The sequence below is a fragment of the Lampetra fluviatilis genome, chromosome 2 (genome assembly GCF_964198595.1).
Source record: "Lampetra fluviatilis chromosome 2, kcLamFluv1.1, whole genome shotgun sequence".
Lineage (NCBI taxonomy): Eukaryota > Metazoa > Chordata > Hyperoartia > Petromyzontiformes > Petromyzontidae > Lampetra > Lampetra fluviatilis.
In genome coordinates, this window is record NC_136276.1 from 26,139,527 (window position 1) to 26,158,780 (window position 19,254).

Sequence of the window (19,254 nt, forward strand, 5' to 3'; positions counted from 1 at the left end):
AAAATACAATTTTCCTTTAAAATACAATTTTCCTTTCGCTCCGATAATTTTCATATCCTACATAACGGAATAGACAAAAGAGTGAACGAACCAAGTGCGTACGAGGCCTTATGAAGAGACTAATATAATTTCGTCCTTTATTTAACCCAGCAATAGATGATGCAGTGGGACTGATCATCTTTATTGCTGGAAAGGTCCAAGTGTTGACACAAGTAGGCTAAACCATTACTTTAAAAGTTTAATTGTAACATTACATTCATATTGTAACACCGTACTGCACTCATATTTTGAGATTTGGATTAAGACGGCAACGTAATGGGTTTCGCAAGCAATTTAATTTATCTGGGAGTTTAATTAACATTGACTTTAAAGCACGCGGCAGCTTGGTAATTCACTTTTATATTCTTAGGTTTTTTCGGTAAAGTCACGTAGGTAAAACATCAATTAATGAAAATAAAATAAAAACAAAAATCACGACGTTTCGGAGGCAACACAAGTCTCCGTCATCAGGTGGGACCGTCACAGCCAGATTAGCTGCATCAAGTGAGGCTAATCTGGCTGTGACGGTCCAACCTGATGACGGAGACTTGTGTTGCCTCCGAAACGTCGTGATTTTTGTTTTTATTTTATTTTATTTTCATTAATTTTGATGTTTTACCTACGTGACTTTACCGAAAAAACCTAAGAATATGATTCCTTGCAGTCACGAAAGCTTCAAATCTAGAATGAATGGTAATTCACTGTTCAAATTATTAGGAGCAGAGCAATGCCTTGCTGTACACAAGTTTCATGACAAACGTGTAATTCCATGTGCCTTGAGACCAGTCAAACATCTTGAATATAGTTTGTGCCCTTAATGAAAATACATTTTGGGTTGTTTTGTGCACTCTTGTAAGTATACTTGCATGTTGAGACCGCTTTTAAAAATTCGTTTTAAAAGCAGTTTTCCGTGACAATTTTGCCTCAGATGAGTATTAAATCACTTAATTTGTCTTCGGAAATCTAATGAGGCGGTTGCCTTTAGCAATCATAAACTCAGGGAGACACACAAACACAGTTACGGATACACAAATAAAGCAATGCTACGCGAACAAGGACAGCAAGAGGAGAAACAGGTAACCCTTGAAAAAAAATCAAAACAGGGGTAACACGTGTGAAGCCTTCGAAGACGCCAGAAGTGTGCAAGGTACACATATATGAGATATACTATACTTACAAATGTGGGCATGCTGAGGAAGGTGCAACGTTCTGGCATTTGTCAGCTTGTGATTAGCATACTCGCAATGGGAACATCAGTTTTACTACATTCAAAACAAGAAGCCATGAGTCCAAGGATAAAGTGTGAGGTCGAACGCCAAAAATCTGAGCCGAGTCTAAGGCTGGGAAGCCTTGTAGATCGAGATCAGTGTCAAGGCCATTCAGGGCTGAATCCTCGAGGCTGAGGCCAGTGTCAAGGCCAGTCAAGGCCAGGTCCTCCAGGCTGAGGCCAGTGTCAAGGCCATTCAAGGCCAGGTCCTCCAGACTGAGGCCAGTGTCAAGGCCATTCAAGGCCAGGTCCTCCAGACTGAGGCCTGTGTCAAGGGGAGTTAAGGCCAGGTCCTCCAGGCTGAGGCCTGTGTCAAGGGGAGTCAAGGCCAGGTCCTCCAGACTGAGGCCAGTTCAAGGCCATTCAAGGCCAGGTCCTCCAGACTGAGGCCTGTGTCAAGGGGAGTCAAGGCCAGGTCCTCCAGGCTGAGGCCTGTGTCAAGGGGAGTCAAGGCCAGGTACTCTAGGCGGAGGCCTGTGTCAAGGGGTGTCAAGGCCAGGTACTCTAGGCTGAGGCCAGTGTCAAGGGGAGTCAAGGCCAGGTCCTCCAGGCTGAGGCCAGTGTCAAGGCCGTTGGGGCTCTAGGCCAAGTTCTCGGACGATACCACACACCCGAGGCCAAGGCGAAGAATCAGAGTTGAGGAAATGTTCCGAGCCAACCTCGTAGCCCAGGAACAGTTGCCAGTATTCAAGTCTTCCAGTTTGCATAAAATCAGTTCCATGCTGCTGCCTGGAAGTTCCTGCATGACATTACAAAAGGGAGCCCCCCCCACCGCCTCATGCAAAGATGGCATTAATTCCTCTTCCAATTTATTTAAAAAATTGCACCATTTATGTGGTCAGGCCAACATATGAATTCTCAAACTGAATATAGAAGAGCAATGTCAGATAACTTCAGTTAGCGAATTATAATGGGTTCCTCACTTTGTTAAATGTAGGACAATGAGCTGAAATTACCCTGACTTCATTACCGTGTTAATCACTCAAAAGTCTGCAAATAAGGCTGAACATCTACCAATGCTTAACGAGTATAACCATTGGATATCTGTGCTCTAGTAATCAGACACTATACAGTCCCATAATGCAAAGTAATTGTCAACATAGAAAGTATTTTCGAACAAAATAAAAAAAAATACTCTTTGCCTCCTTCCCATATCGGTCTCTTCACTTCATTTTATTTCTAAAATAAAAGTACTGTTAACACGTACCTTTCGCCACAGAAGCATTGGTTTAACACAAACTCTGAAACAGAGTTGAAATTATGCACTCGAGAGAGCCGTGTGGGCTGATGTGATATAAAAACTATGTTTTTGTTGAGGGAGAACGCGATGTGAATGAGACATATTTTCTGCTTATTTATTTTGTTATTTATATCCTTCGCATTGATATTTTGTCATGTATTGCAGGAAGAAAACATCCAGTTAGTGTTGAAACACTCGCTAAATTGCACAATCACCATATGTGGCGATACATCCTCAAGCTACACTGGCTGCAAACAATGCACAAGCTTCACTTTCAGACAAAAGCCGACGCTGGCAACGATCTCAGCTCCAATCACGGCAGACGCCAAAAGCTCCACACGAATGTCAGCAAAAAATGTGATGCTGTTACTCACTATATCACAAAAAAACATACCGCGCATTCACCAACAACACGGGTCTCAACAGGAATCATATATAGAAAGCTTCAGGCAATGGTCCTTCTAAACATAAACACGTTTAATTATTTTATGTGCGATGAAAACGTACCATTGCTCAAATCGTCGCCAACTATATCTTTTTCCTTTTAAGGCCGCAGTGTTGTTATTGACGGTCGTGGTGAGATTTTTTGTTAATTGTGCACCACTGCCAACGCTGCTTTACATATATTTTTAATCCCATCAAATACATCTGTCACCAATGACAGTTTTACAGAGGAACGAGTGACCCACAATACAAACGGCACTTTTTTTTTTAACACGCGTAACTCGGCTGAGTGTCGTCCACTCACAGTAGTTTGAAGCATCACTATCAATAACAAAAAAAAACTTTAATCTCACAACTGAGCAATCGAATACAATAACTGCATTGGTGTTGTATTCAAACATATGCCAGTATTGTCACTTGAGTGCTATAATAAAGCATTCGAATGTAGGTCTTAAACAATATTTTCTGTCATTAAATAAAAAAAACTCTTGCACAAGGAGTTAGTCAATCCAGGGCGCAGAGCCTATGTGTTTGTGTGTGTACCTGCAAAATGTATTCATTTGTTGGGTTGCATCTTCCTTGAGGGTGTGCTAAATGATGACTGTGCTCTTCGCGAGTCGTGAAACATCCCCCCCACCCTGTATGATTAAGGCCAGATCGTGAAGGTGTATGCAATGTATGTTGAACTTGTTTCGCATCTTACGTAGCCAACCGTGCAAATCGGAGGCACGGCCGAAATGAGTTTTCAATCTATATGATTTAAAATTGCATAGCTCCAGTCGCTTACTGATATCGGAAGGAGAGCGTTCCAGGCGGCCGCAGAAGCGCATCTGAAAGCGGGGGATGCGGTGACAGTCTTTATTCGATGGTTGAGCCAAAAACTGCTGCCGTCATGCTCGCAGGAACACCCCTGCGGCCGATGGAGATCCAAACTCCACACACAAAAGGCTGCAACAATATAGTAGGACATCCAGCGATACACTATACAGCTACTTACCTCATCAAAAGGAGAAGGGCCATGTCGACATTTGTAAAACGCAAATTAGTTATGAAAAACAAGCGTTGCATTCATGAAGCTCACAACACGTCTTGTTTAGCACTTGTCATTTGCTCATAACAACGCACCCAATACTCGCGGGTGCGCACAAACAGCACTGTAAGAATGTTGTACTTCCATTGTTGAAGTCCAATTATGGACATTAGAACGATATCCAGTAGCATTAACACGTTTGGTAGGAGGTTGACCAGTGACAATTCATTGTTGGCGGGGGAAAGGAGGTAACTGACAGAGTGAGGTGAAACTTTCGGCCATGGCACAGGCTCGGGGTGTGGAGCAAAACCAGGGTAAAGTGCTCGCCGCATCTCTCTCCGAGTCTCAAGGTTCTGAATATTTATGTTCTGCGTGATCCAGTTGCCCTGACAACTGGGAAGGGGGGTGGTGGGCAATAAAAACTGCTCATCCTGCAAAATGTTCTGGGTTTGCCAAGACCGAATGATGAGGATAAAGGCAAAAACTGTGCTCGCTCACAGACACGCAACCTCATGCCTGTGGCTGCGCGCGGGATGTGAACGTGAACGAATGCAAGCTGAACATCCTGCACGAACGTACGTTATGACAACGATGACATTATTAACCACATTTGAGAATAAAACTATCCTGGTCTCTTGAGTTAAACAAAATTAACTCAACCATTTTTTTTTACCAGGTTAGACCCACTGAGCTATATAGTTCGTTTTCAGAAACGACCTGGTCACAAATTATAGCTCAACGAAGTGGCTTATCACGTGTAAATGTACGGCAGACAAATACTCTAAACACATATTTATAAATGTGGTGGCAGAAATCAGAGGAAAAATCTACACAGCCGCGGGGAGAACTTGCAAACTCCAAATATAGGAGGCGAGGCAATTAAAATCTCGCTACCTTGGTGCCCCTACTGAATATTAACACAAGTAATTTACATAAAATAAAACTATATAGTTGTTGTATTCCCTATCTTCAGATGATTAACTAATGTTCTTATTCTACAACTTTACAAGTCATTCGGGTTCCTAATGAGAGCATATTTGTCACTGTATGATAAGATCTGTACAGAAACACTTCTATAAACGTATACCATATTAAAAAGGTATGGACTAATGTCAAGTTGTGTGTCTGCTCCAATGAGCAGTATTCATGTTATTTGGTGACCCTTAGGCATTTATGGAAAGTCCACATTCCCATGCAGGGCCAATCTGTCCACGGCATGACCATTGTTAACATATCACAAAGTGGAACTCGTTTTTTTGACCTAGGACAAATGATGGCTGAGTCCAGCCCAGACCAGGATTTGAGATTACATCACTTCCATTGGGAGCCATGTGCTCTTTAACCAGTGCCACCGAACTGGTTATGTAATCATAAAAGAGAAAACTAATATGCAAAATTGTTTAAAATAATGAAATGGAGATGATCATAATACATTCTAGTTTATGAACCAAGTGAACTCTTATAATTATGGGGGGGAAAAAATGTTTATTACGAGTAAAGATATACTTTAGCTTTTGTTCTGGTTTATTCCGCAGAGGGATCGAGTGAATTCCACATTTTGCTTTATTGACTATTGCCGTCACACAAGCACGGGAAATTGAACCGTGGCTGTAAACCCAGAGTTTAACGGCAACTGCTCTGCTGTTGTCCAACATTCCAGTAACATAACACATTTTAATTCTGCCACGACAATGTGGCTCTGCCCCAGCCGTGGCAAAGGGTCACTGGCTGGAATTCCTAGCTCCACTGTTGGGGGCCATTTGCCCGGCATGGAATCCTGAAACTTGTAGTCCTTCCAAGCAAGTCTTGGCCCACGAGAACACTGCTTGAGCTTACATCACAGCCATTTAATATGTCCACAATCATGAATACACGGGATCATGTCACAAACAAGGAGTTATATATATATATATTTATTTATTTTTGCCAGGTAAGGCCCGCTGAGCAACGTAGCTCTAAATGTACGCCATATATATGTGTCACCAGGTTATTGCAATTTTAGACACTACACACAGTATGACGAGTTGTGGCATATCGTGAGTCGACTGTACAAATAACTCGGAGGCCTGAGTTGTATTCCCAAAAAGACAAATACAATTCATTCGTGAATTAAATTATGACCGAAAATTGTGGCAAACCATTTAATAATTGAAGGGGTGAAATGTATATCCATCGTACTTTGCATCAACACACAGACACATCACAAGCGACAGATGTAAATAAATAACACAGCATGAGGCTGAAGTAACAACACGGGCATATACACTATTTTAACAAAAAACTAATCATTCGAGCCGAAAACATGCGTACAACATCTGAGCACTTACTAAACTGCATATTAACAAAAGTAGGCAGGCAGAAGGCATATAGAAAAAAATCAATGGAAATACTGAACATGCGATAGAATTAGTAGATAGGTCTTCAGGGTGACATGCTTGGAGTGTACGAGCAGCAGCAGCAGAAAGAATGAGCAGAAGATAGATACAGACCTCCCCCCCCTATTCCCTACCATATTAAGACTGGCCCAAGTTTGAGTTAGCAGGTGGAATAGTGAAGAGAAATTTAAATCGGAACTTCAGTAAACACTGTCATCTTGCGGGCATTAAGGATTTTACATGTTGTGTGCGTACGTACAAGGGGCAGATGAACAGGTCTTGTAAGAGGGTAATTAATGTAAGACACCTGACGGTATTTGCAGCGCTTCAACACGGCACTCTGCTTGCTAGCCGAGAACAGGTAGTCCCCTCGTTAACATCACTGCACCACGCTGTGAAAAGTCGTCATGGGTTGTTCTGTGGAGGGGATGTCCCCTGCTAGGAGCGGGGGGGGGGGGATCTTCAGCAGAGGCATTTGGGACTGCCGCTGGAGAAGAACGACACCTCCGCCGTGCTCGACGGCACATGGAGAGGACGCCTCGACTCGATCTATGCTCTTCACAAGGCCCTACCGCAAAAAGAGCTTAATAAAAAAAAGCCTCACAAAGCATCGCACGTGTGACTTTTATAATATCCCTCTTGAAACAGTTACCTCGGCGAGCGCGTAAAAACCAGAGTAGAATAAGTGAAATATAACAGCTGAGGGACGGCAAAGCACGCACGGTGGCAAACACACACCTCGAGAAACCGCTCAACAAGGCGCGCACACACACAAGACGTTGTGATGTGTGCGTGTGTGTCACCGCCAGCAACATCGGTGAAGGTGAGACAGATCATCTCGAGCGCGCATTGACGTCACGGGCGGTGTGCGGCGGTTGACGTCGAAGGTGGCTGTCAGTGCTCAGAGTCGTGGGGAGAAACTCACGCAGGCCAGCTTGCACAGCTGCCTTGTTTTAGTAATTCATTTCAGTCTGAAAATATTTTGGCGGTGTGGATTTTTTTTTCTTGCTCAAGCCACAGTGTGTTTATATGCTATTATTTTACATTAAGGTGTTCATGAAAAAAAAAGGACAGCACTGTTTTTTTTGATGGATGAAGTCACATCGTGACAATGTTTAACTGGTTCATACAAAACCAGCTCCATTGTATTGAAAACAGGCCCGGCAAGTAAGTCAATGGGCCACCATGTCACGTGAAAAGTTCAGTTTCACAACAACCAGCAAGTGACCCTGCTATTAAGTGCGTAGATATGCATCAGGTATTGGTTGAGTCAAATAATTATTCAATTACATCGTTATTCAGACATACAAATGCTACTACCTCAACATGTAAAAAATATTCAATTGCCTTCACTGCCAATTTAAATATCCCATTTTTATTGAACTCTAATAATGAACACCGAAAGATCTCCCATTCATGCAATTATGCACACAAAAGCAGACTTAACTGCGTACATGCATACATAACCATAACATAATTATACACATGACATTATGCCACACGTACTCAGTTCCAATAAGCATGAGTAATGTTGAGCTACATGAATAAAAATTCATTTTTTTTCTTTTCATTCTTGGCGCTCAAGAGCATTTGTTCCATAAAAAAAATACTTTTAATAATATCCTGATATTGAGTCCAACAAAAATGTGAAATTGATTTTTTTATCTATCCAATTTCGAAAAACCTTGTAACTAAATAAACAGTACTAATTTGACAGGGGAAAAAAAGCTTCATTTCAAACCGACTGAAGCCGACGAACAAATATTAAAAACAAAAATACAAATATTCTGGCACGAGGGTTATGCATAAATATAGTAATTGAGAACACATTGACCGAAAACATTTATCATTTATTAAAAACATGGAAATATGGACATTTCCAAATTGGGCAGAACTGGCTCAAATGTAACGTTTTTTTGTAGCAAACAGGAACTAATTACCACTATCGCCATGCAATGCCTCTACGCAGATCATTACAAGGTCAGCAAGTGAAAACATGTAAACTGTCAGCCAGCTATTCCTTCATAGCAGCATGTACTAACACAATCATACAATAGGACAAAACAGCAAGTGCGGCGCCATTATTGGCACTGTACATAACAATAATATTTTTTTTATAAAACCTATAACTGCTGGTTTCTGAATTTAAAATAAAAATCGTGAGTAAAAATGCAGTAAATGAAAATAACTGTATTTATGAAGACGCACTACTCCTCTATGGGAAGTAAATTAAAACTTCATGCCCCGTTGACAATGAATCGAATGTACAACATTTAGTAAACGTCAAGGTTCAGTCTTCGCCATCAGCAATCGTCGATCCACTGCTGGATGAAGGCCTCCCCACGCCGTCGCCATCTCTGACGATGTACATCCAGTGGCGGGGCGGACTACACTTCTGCTTCGTGTCATCTCAATGCGGCATTAAGGTTTGCTATTTGATACAGAGTAAAAACTTTATAACTGTGCGATGTCATTGTACGGTGTTAGTGGTAATAAAAACACGTTGCAACTAGATGTCTACAATAAGCATAGCCGCTGTTAGGCAGCTTATATTTGTGCCCACAGTCAAATGCATTGTAACCTGCATACCTCTTCATGGGAAGCCAATAGTGGTCATTCTATGGAGAAAGAGAGGCTGGCCATGCCAAGGGAATTTGGGGTTGCCATCACTGGCTTAGGCTCTCCGACGGACAGAAGCAGCGCATCATTGCTCATTTGTGTAAGGAAACAGACTTTTGCTGGGAAAATCTATAAAAAAAACAGACAGCAGTGTGAAATAACTACATTTACCATTATCTGTGATTTTGTAGGTTCCCTTGAGACGCAAGTAGTGTGTACAATGAAAATCCTAAAATACACGTCGATGCGAGGAACACTTTTCGTGGATCTTGAAATCCACAAATAATCTCGATAACAACTCCTCAAATTTTCTGTCAAAATAAACAGAGATGGACTGTTGCATTGCCAGATTTGTGAGGCCTTTACCCAGCAGTAGCTCATCAAGCCATCCATCTCCGTGTCATTTTGCGTGCGTCTAATTGTCTGCGAGTTTCCCTCCATATCCCGGTGTCTATCTCCATCTCTCTGTTTTCTCTCAATCTCTCTCTTTGTATTTCTGCGTGTCTCGGGTATTCCCACGTGTCTGTGTATGTCCCAGCTGTGGTTCGAAGATTTACCAAGTGCTTTTAAAAAAAATCGTGGGGGGCCGGGCCTCGCAATTTTAGCCGGGAGTTAAATGCGCCGACTCCAAACATTGCCAAAGACTCGTGAATTGTTGGGATTTGCTCTGAACTGCAGGGGTGTCGTGGAAATAAAATGATGCGCAGATTAAATCGGATGGCAGATTTTCAGTTTCACCAGAATGACAATTTGACTGTAAAATAAGACCGGTGGTCATGGGGTAACAAAGCTGGGGAGGGCACGAGGAATTTAGTTTGAGAAAACCCTGATGCAGGCAGCACAGAGGTTTCATCCCATGTTCACCTCGCGTACACACAAGCAACTGCATTCCCAATCAATCGTTCGATGTGCATGGAAAAGCCAGTTGTTTAACTTAAGCTTGAATAAAAAAAAATACACGACCGTTTATATAAAGGAAATCGTTTGTCTAAACAGCATTATTATATTTTGTAATTTAGATGTGGATTTGTTCCAATTTGGTATCCGATACAACACCACTACAGCGACCTAGTCACGTGCACCGTTGTTGCAGTTCCACGTGCCTACGGAGCAGTTGACATGCCAGGAATGGTAGCAGGATAACAGCTATTGAACCAGTACTAATGTACTCAGTGGCAGGTAACGATCAGTACCAATTAACCAGCTACCAAAAACAGAGCTGTACAGCATTAGCTCGAAAAGCTACACATGTAGTAGTAGTAACTAGCTACCTAGTGATGTGTACCACCATTACAAGGTGAAATTATAAAACACATGGGTCACTCTCTGTCATCTGAAAATCCGAAATTATTCACAAGCAAGAAATAAACAAGTCAATGCAGGAGAACGGTAATCAGTAGCCAACGTGTGCCAGCATGCGATGGGGGTACGTCATACCGGCAATTCTCAGAACACCAAGCACGTGTAGCCGTTACTCTTTAAAATGGATCTTATTTCTATGCTGCGATGTTTCCGAAGCAGGTGAAACGGCAGTGAACATGGGGCTCCAGGACAAGTCGGTTTCACACACTGGCACTTCTACATTTATATTTCCACTATTCGTGGTAATACAGTCGAAGCATCCTGGTTATATACATAGGACTGGCCACAGCCAGAGAAGCAGAGAAAATTAGGTCTTCATTCAGCCTTGGATAAAGAAAATCCGCAATTGACAATTTACATATTATATCCTCATGTAATGAAGATACACAAAAGAACCTGGCAAAGTTAATCCGGAAATTTTCACTCTAAATAGAAGAAATATTTTCGAAAATAGTGTTGCAAGAAAAAATTGCATTGCATTTACTACTGCACCGCATGTTGCTGCACACTGTATGCAATGCTGCCGAACACATTTTTTCATTGCTATTGCTAATTACTACACATAGCAGAAATTAAAGGAGAATTATGTTCACTATGCTATGATGATCACTAGAAGGAGTTGTACAGAAATGTGTTTTGAGTGGTGTAACGGCTTTTACCGAGAGCTGCATGCACATCCCCGACGATAAACCCCACTGTTGTCGTGCAGGCACATGGCAATGATTTTCAAGTTGGGGTGCAAATAAGCATGGGGTGCCCCAAGTTGAGTAGGATCTCAGGGGATCCATGAATTCAATTGAAAGGACAGAGCATAGCAGTTTGCTGGAAAAAAACCTCATCAAAAAGTTAGGTGCAGCTCTCCACATACATATCCACGATTCCCAATATTCCAATGCTCTTGTTACTTCTATAACAACACATAAAGCAGCTGATATTTGTTAATTGCCACATGCCACAAATATTACGCTTATGACATGTCCAAGCGTGACCACAAACAGGAGGGCACATCAATGTGCGTGTTCAAAAATGCACGTCAGTCTAGGAAGTAACCAAACAAAAGCGTCACGAACTTCTCTCCAATATACATTACGGCTGTGTGTGCCAATGGTCGTCCGCAAGCCACACATGTTAAAGCTTTAAGCCTTCGCGATGCACAGGAAAGCTCGCTCTATAACTGCAGCCTTGAGTCGCAATCGATTCACCCACATGGACATTGTAAGACAGCTGCTGTGATGGTAGGTTCCAATGTGATACACCTGTATGAGCACGCCTTTGAAACGGTTGTGCAAGCTACCCCGCAGATGTTTTAACACGTGAGAAATGCATCGTCATAGCAGGATACCTTCATCAATTATTAAGCCGTGCTGTTTACAACCCGAAGGCAGTAGCATCAATTCCACATTTCACAAGCGTGATCCGTATGCCAACTTACCTTGAATGGCACTTAAATAGCAGGTATTATATGGGGGCTATCAACAAATCACTCACAATGCACCCATCTCATTACAAAGTAAGCAGGGCTGAGACTGAATAGTACTTGGATGGGCGACCAACATGCACATGCGTTACTACATGCTAGTGTGAGGCCACATTGTAGAAAGGCAATCCGCACTGACCATTCAGGTGAAGTATGGTCAAATAACCACCATGACCTGCACAGAGCGGAGAGGCCCTCATCCAGTCGTCGTTTGACATGCACATGAGTAAATATTAACGATGTTACATTATCCATGTTACATTGCTTAAAGAGTGATGAATACAAAATAATGGGTGGTTACTAAACTGACACTGCAGTGTCAAACGATAGTCCCACACTCCGGCAGGAATTCAAAAATGAGCGTCACGAAGGCACTGACGTGGGCACTGCTGTGCCACAGTGTTTGTGGCGATACTGACGTGGGTGCAGAGCGGCGTTTGTGGAAACACGTCGGCACCCGTTACATAAAAAGAATACCAGCGTTTGAATGGCTGCCGTACAAAAAAAAACACGGAAATATTATAAGGGACACGACACTCGTTGACAATGCATTACACGATAAGAACTGCAGTCATATGAAATGTGCGTGTGCACAATGCACGCAATTGGTATTTTGCATGCATTGTCAGTAGAGCTGCTTAGCAAGTTCCACACGAGTGTATGCTCCTCTCCATGGTATTACGTGTTGCACAGCCCTTTATCAATCTACTGCTGGGTGAAGGCCTCCCCATGACTGGCCATGTGAGTGTGGTGAAGTACGGTCAAATAACCACGCTGATCAGTGCAGTTTGGTGACAGAGGGACAGCCAATAACGACACTCGAAAAGATAAACCAGAACACCACATTTGGGGTCTCAATCAAAAGGCCGTTTTTGCAAGCCATCATTAAACACAGCCCCAAGATGATTTTTTTTATTTCGCTTTCTTCACACACTGTGTACGTTAACAATTGACGGAAAATTAGGTTAGCCTTCAGCTTTGGACTTAACCTGAAAACTAGAAAAAAACGTGGGTGTTAGTGACCTACCGCAACACATTACGTTGAGAAGATTTGTTACCTTGGATGGAGCCATCCATGTAAATCCTAAAACATCGGAAGGAGTGACGGAGTAGTGGCTGGATGGCTCAATAAGCCATCCAGTCACCTCATCACTTCACAAAACTCTTAACAATCTCCAATGTAAATTGGCAGAGAAATCACTCGTTAATTTGGCCACCTTATATAACTTCCTAAAACAACAAGCAAAGGGATACGTGCAAAGAAAGAATTGCGATACGTCTGTGCATTGGCACGGCTTCTAAAAGAAGCCATTTCATTAGATAATAAACGTAAACATAAACCGTTTACAATTGTTTACAAGACCTCCACTGAACGTAGAGGAACGCCCTACGCACAACATACGCACAAGTTTTATGCTCTTCAAACGCAAACAAGTCATTTTGGTTTCTTGTGTGTACTATTACCTTCGGGCTATCATGAGCATACACCCACCACCATGTATTTCTATCGTGGTCGCTGGATGTCCCAGATTGTATTCCATTTGCCAGTGAGTTCAAAGTGTGAGGCCGAACCTCGTGGGCCCCGCTAACACACAGTGTCACCCACCCACTGTGGGAACACGTACACACAACAAGCTCACCCACCACTGCCTGATTATTTGTATGGACCCCCAGTGATGATGTTTACTATAAACGTGGACGACTGCATGCCAGTGCCTGGGCCAAATTTGGAATTATCCGCAATTACTGTACTAAATTGCAAAATTGTCCCTTCCTGAATCTTGAGCATGTGTACCGAAGTTTCCAGGGCTTAAAAAACGGCCGGGTTTTGAGTTTGTTGGGCCGCATACGTTTTAAAAAGTATCACACAACGATGCGTGTCTTGGCACACAAATGACGTATTACACATGTCTCCGATTATATTAGTACGTACAGTAGAGTGCATTATATACAGGATATATAGTGTAAACACACAGCACTTATAAAATAGTGTTTGTGTGTATGTGTATAGAAGGCACAATGATTCAATTAAAATAATGATATAATCCTTCCACAAGACACGGGGATTATAAAATACGATAAGTTAAACCATTTTTTTTACATAACAAAAAACTTCCTTGTGAAAAGACACGAAAAGTGTCTACTGACTCACAAGTGTAGCTTGAAGATCAAGTGGAGGCTGTGATCATTCCACATAGCACACTGGGACAAGGACAGTCCTTTAAAGCAAGTTCCTTACACTACTTAGAACAATGATACATTGAAAGGAATTCGCAGCACAAAAATTAGCTGTTCGCAAATAGTTTAATTATAGGAGGTAATAATTTTCTATGCGCTCCACAATACCCTCTTTTTAACTTAAGAGTGACAGACCTTCCCTATCTAATACCCACATGTTTGCCTCATCAAAAAGTGAACCACAAATCAATTTTCTACAGTTGCAGCCATTCACCCGCCCTCCCCACCAGATGGAATTCTGTATATCGCGAATTAACAACTCCAGTGTGACTCGAATATTGAACTGGCTACCTCTGGATTGCAGGCCGAAATGCCATGCTGTATAAATAATGCTCTACGGGGATCCATCGGCTTGCTAATTAAACCACCATGTGAAATGTCTACTAACGTTCAATGCAAGCCACTCATTCTCTTGTTCAACAGCAACGTCGCCAGGCTTGGACTGATGCTGTTTTTTTACAGTGGAGATAGTGTGAGTTTTTAGGGGGGTTTGCGTGCTACATTTTGGGAGGGGTTTCCTCGTTACATCTTCCTGTTTCTATCCCTTGTCTGTCCCTTTACGAACGCCGTGAAACCAAAGTGATGGAGTTTCATTGCGCCCCACTGCTCAGAGCTATCTCTCAGATTTAAACAGAAAAACAAATGCTGTCCGTATTGATTTCACATTATTCAGAAATATGCCCCGCGCTCGGCTAATACTGTAATATATACAGCATACTGTATGAATTTAGACACCGTAGACATATGTCCGGGTACAGTACCTGCACAAGAGTTTGTAAATGTGCAATGCTGCACGAACAATTTTAATTAATGAAAAGCGGGACGCACTCAAAACTGTACTTACCACCGTGATATAAATACGCAAACACATTTCACGTCGCCAATAATATAAATGCTCCAATATCTACTGCCCAAAGGCAATGAATATCGGCCGCCTGGTGTTGTCGTGCCTCTATAGAATATTCACTCCTTCCAAAGTAGTAGTCGAGGCAGAACACAATACGTACGACCTAGGAGGAGAGTCCTTTGAACACAATATATGGGTTGATTTAGTGTACTGCCCGACCACTGTCACCTGTGTTGTAACTACATTATCGGGCCACTTGATGAGAGAAGCCACACAAAGAAAGTCACCCTCGTGAAAAATAAGATTTTGAGTTGGCTATAGAAGGCAATGGGGAACGCAATTAAGTATTCTTTAAATACAAAAAACAGACCACGATTCATTTAGTGAAACCACGAAATAGCACAACTTTGAAATGATAACAGTTGGAGAAACGTAGAACGATCTCGGTGTTTTTCAACTAACACAAACATTTGTTTTAAAGAAATTAATTTTCAATCCAGATTTTAAAGTGCATCGCTCCAGTGGCTTCCTAATAAATTGTGACATTGGGACTGAGCAGCATTGCATACAAAACTTCACCAGGTCACTTACAAATGAGTCTCTCCTGGTCTCTTGAGTTCTCACCTGGTTAAACAAATCCACTCAACCCCACGCAAGGCTTATATTGTGTATAAAGCGATAAATATTAGCAGCTCCCCACTCACCATGGACACCTCCACCGCAGTGGCACTTATTTAAACAATTTACAAACGTGACTGTCCCAAACAAAATGCAGTGCTGCCTAGGGCCTCGTGATGCCGTCACACGTACCACCACAATGCAAAGTTTACACACTTGTAGCAAAGAAGGAGCCTACTACAATGGAGAGACCCCCCTGAGTTACCAGAGAACTCCATCCCAGTTTAGTGTCACGCTCAGGCATCCAAGGCATGGAACGCCTCAAATGCAAACAACTGAGCCACAATATTCTAGGTTAAGTGACAGCGCCATGAACATGCAATCGCTGTGCATGCGACGGTGCAGATTACCGTACATGTCTGCACGGTCAAAAAGTTTGCACGTTCGCTACTTTCCCTCCTGCACACGTGTAAGATGCACTTATTGTGTGAACGCGCAGACGAAGAGGGGTTTGGCAGACTTCGCTTGCTGTGCCGTCACTATGCACCGTAAAGTACTTGTGGCACAAGTAACAAACTCCGGCAGCTTTTGATGTGTGTCATCGCAGCAGCAATGCATCAGCCGCCTTGATTGTTCACAAGATTCAACGGATTCAACTTTGAAATTCCGATTAAAAAAACGTTGCAAAGAGGCGGCGTTTACCACTGCACCAATGCCCCCCCCCCACCACCCTAGCACGTTGTGCGACCATCCGATAGACCAGAATAAGCATTCTATACCGGAGGAATCCGATAAGCTACTAAGCTCTTTTTCACAGATGTCCAGTTAGGAGGCACGTGATGAGAACGTTACAGCAACAATCAATACAAGCACACGACGGGAGTGCAAAGTACAGCGAAGGCAAACAAATCACCCAAAAAACATACAAATTCAACTAAACCATCCCCATCAAACCAGGGGCAAAGCCCACCGAGGTATTCACTTAATGTGCAGACAACCACCGAGGTATTCACTTATTGTTCAGGCCACCACCGTGGTATTCACTTATTGTTCAGGCCACCACCGAGGTATTCACTTATTGTTCAGGCCACCGCCGTGGTATTCACTTATTGTTCAGGCCACCACCGAGGTATTCACTTATTGTTCAGGCCACCACCGAGCCCACCACCGAGGTATTAACTTATTGTTCAGTATTGACTTATTGTTCAGACCACCACCGAGGTATTCACTTATTGTTCAGGCCACACCGAGATATTCACTTATTGTTGAGTATTGACTTATTGTTCAGACCACCACCGAGGTATTCACTTATTGTTCAGACCACCACCATCTCCACCACCACCATCACCACCACCGTGTGGCAGCTAGCAGCGGCTCGCCTTCCCCACCGTACCTGTGACAGAAGCCTGGGCTGAGGTCCACTGAAGAGGGCCGTGCAGGAGCTGAAGCTTATGGCGCCTCGTCGCAAGAGGACGTGCTTGGGGATGGGTCGGTCGAGGGGCAGCACGGGCAGCTGGTGACATGTCTCCATCGACTTGGCCGCCTCAAGCTCCTGCTCCAGCTGATGATGCTGCTGATGCTGCTGATGCTGATGCTGTCCGGGCCGCAAGCTGTGATCTGCAGCCGGATCCCGGCCATGGGCCGCGGCGTCCTGGAGCAGACCGGACCCCGGGAACAGATCGGCTCGCATAGGAAAACAAAACCGAGCCCCAGAAAAGCTGCGGGGAAATGAGAGCCTGGGGTAGTCTCCTACTCCTCCTCCTGCTGCTGCTCTTCCTCCTCCTCCTCGGGTCGGGGGTGTCTCTCTTAGTCCACACTCTCCTCTTCACTATCGATCTCGCTATGAGGTTTCAAAGGAACGATGTAATACTGCAACGTCAGCTACAATGACGAGGCTAACGAAAAAAATAACAAAATAACCCCACCGCTAAACCAATTAAAAACACGAATGTCAACTTAAAAACGAACAGACTCGAATCGAAGGAAACACGAGGCTCGCTTTCTCGCCGGCTATGATATTCCTTGGAGAAACAACCACCACCACCATCACCGCTACTACTCAAGTCCAGTCGTCTTCTTACGCCGTGACCATCCGTCCTGGGGGGGCTTGGAAGCCACGAGGGGGGCCACGAAAAGAAGACGAGATGAGCGAGAGATGAGGAACGACCTCCACCGAGGCTGGCACGAAGCGACGACGGTGATGGAGAGATCTCTCTCGTCGGTGTTTGCAATGGGAATCCGAGCGAGAAGACCCTTTCTTCTTATTCTCGTGTCTCACAATAACAACAACAGCGAGACGAGAGCCTGCAAACAAGCTGGCTTTGTGGCTGGCCACGAAACAAGGGGGGGGGGGGCCCTCTCGCGCCGCCTGCTTGCCGCCGCCGACAACGATGGACAACCACACGGCAGACGCCGGAGACCGTGGTGGTGGTGGATGATGATGATCGATGAGAGCAGGAGGAGATTGTGGAGGCTGCGGCGGTGGCTGCCGACTCCTTTTAAGTCAGCGGCAGAACGACGAAGCGACGCCGGCGTGAGAGCTCGGGGACATCCGCATCGTCCCCCGCGTTTATTTCATTGTTTCTCCCTCTCACCAACCCCGCCTTTCGCTTCTCTTTCTCTCCCTCTCTCTCTGTTGTGTGTGTGCTGAGTGTGCCGAGTGTTGCAACACGGTGGGTGACACGGCGAGCGGGAGATAGATGATGATGGTTGTGGTGGGCGGGGTGGAGAACACAAAATCTCCTCCCGTCCTTATCCTCCTTCTCTCTTGTCCTCGTTTATTCGCTGCTGCTGCTGTTGTTGTTGTCGTCGTTGTTGTTGTCCTCGTTGTTGTTTTCCCCTCGGTCTTCCTTCGTCATTGCCCGTAGCCGCCACCGCTGCTATTATCGCTGTTATTGTTATCGCGGATGGGGGGGGGCGGCAAGGGAGGATTTTCCCTCCCTTTAGAATGGGGAGGGGAGGGAGAAGGAAGAGGAGGAGGAGGCGATAGAAGAGGAGGAAGAGGGAGGAGGGAATGAGAAGAAGAAATAAATAAAAATGTGCTTTAAATAAATAAAAATCCTACCAGCCAGCCAGCCAACCATGGGCGAGGAGGAGGAGAAAGAAAGAAAGAACGGGCGGGCGGTCGGTCGGGCAGACATGCGGCATTATCATTCCCATCGCGTGGCGCCTCCTCCTTCTCCTCCTCCCCCCACACCGCCAGGCCACACAGCTCACGCATGTCGGCCCAGAGGATTTCCCTCCACACGTTGAATGTGGGGGGTGGTGGGCGGTGTGGTTGTGTCAGAGGGCTTTTTCAATTGCGTGCCAAGAAATGTCCAAGCAAGCAACGTGTTCCCCCTCCCCCCAGGAGCAGTGTTGGTGTGCTCCGTCCCCCCTCACACCACGCACGTCCTAGCTCATCATGAGATTGCGAGTGCTTAAAGTCATTCGTCAGATGGAGGAAGATGCGTAGACGAGCGAGATGAGAGAAATGTGGAGAGAAAGATGTGAGATTAGAGGTGGGGGTGGGGTGAAAGATGGAGTTTTAATTGAGATTTATAGACAAAGAGATAAGAGATGTGGTCAATGTAGGCAAAAATAGAGATGAGAGAGATTAAGTGAAATGGCGTGTTTATATTAATTAGCCTGTTAGCTTATATTAAGATCTGAAATGGAGCTGATATCTGCTTCATTTCTTTCACAAATCTGGAGCCGCT

General features: G+C 44.1%; 2 protein-coding genes across 3 annotated transcripts in view; one reads left to right on the top strand and one right to left on the bottom strand.

Annotated features, from left to right (window-relative positions):
• The window catches only part of LOC144944617 (high affinity 3',5'-cyclic-AMP phosphodiesterase 7A-like), a 114,022-nt gene extending 95,299 nt beyond the window's left edge, over window positions 1–18,723 (bottom strand). For both annotated transcript variants that reach the window (XM_078872954.1, XM_078872945.1), the window contains exon 1: window positions 16,950–18,723. In XM_078872954.1, the coding sequence (XP_078729080.1) occupies window positions 16,950–17,246 (297 nt within the window). In that variant the 5' untranslated portion in view covers window positions 17,247–18,723. The remainder of the gene's footprint in view (window positions 1–16,949) is intronic.
• The window catches only part of LOC144944630 (collectin-10-like), a 484,828-nt gene that overhangs the window by 383,117 nt on the left and 82,457 nt on the right, over window positions 1–19,254 (top strand). The window lies entirely within an intron of this gene.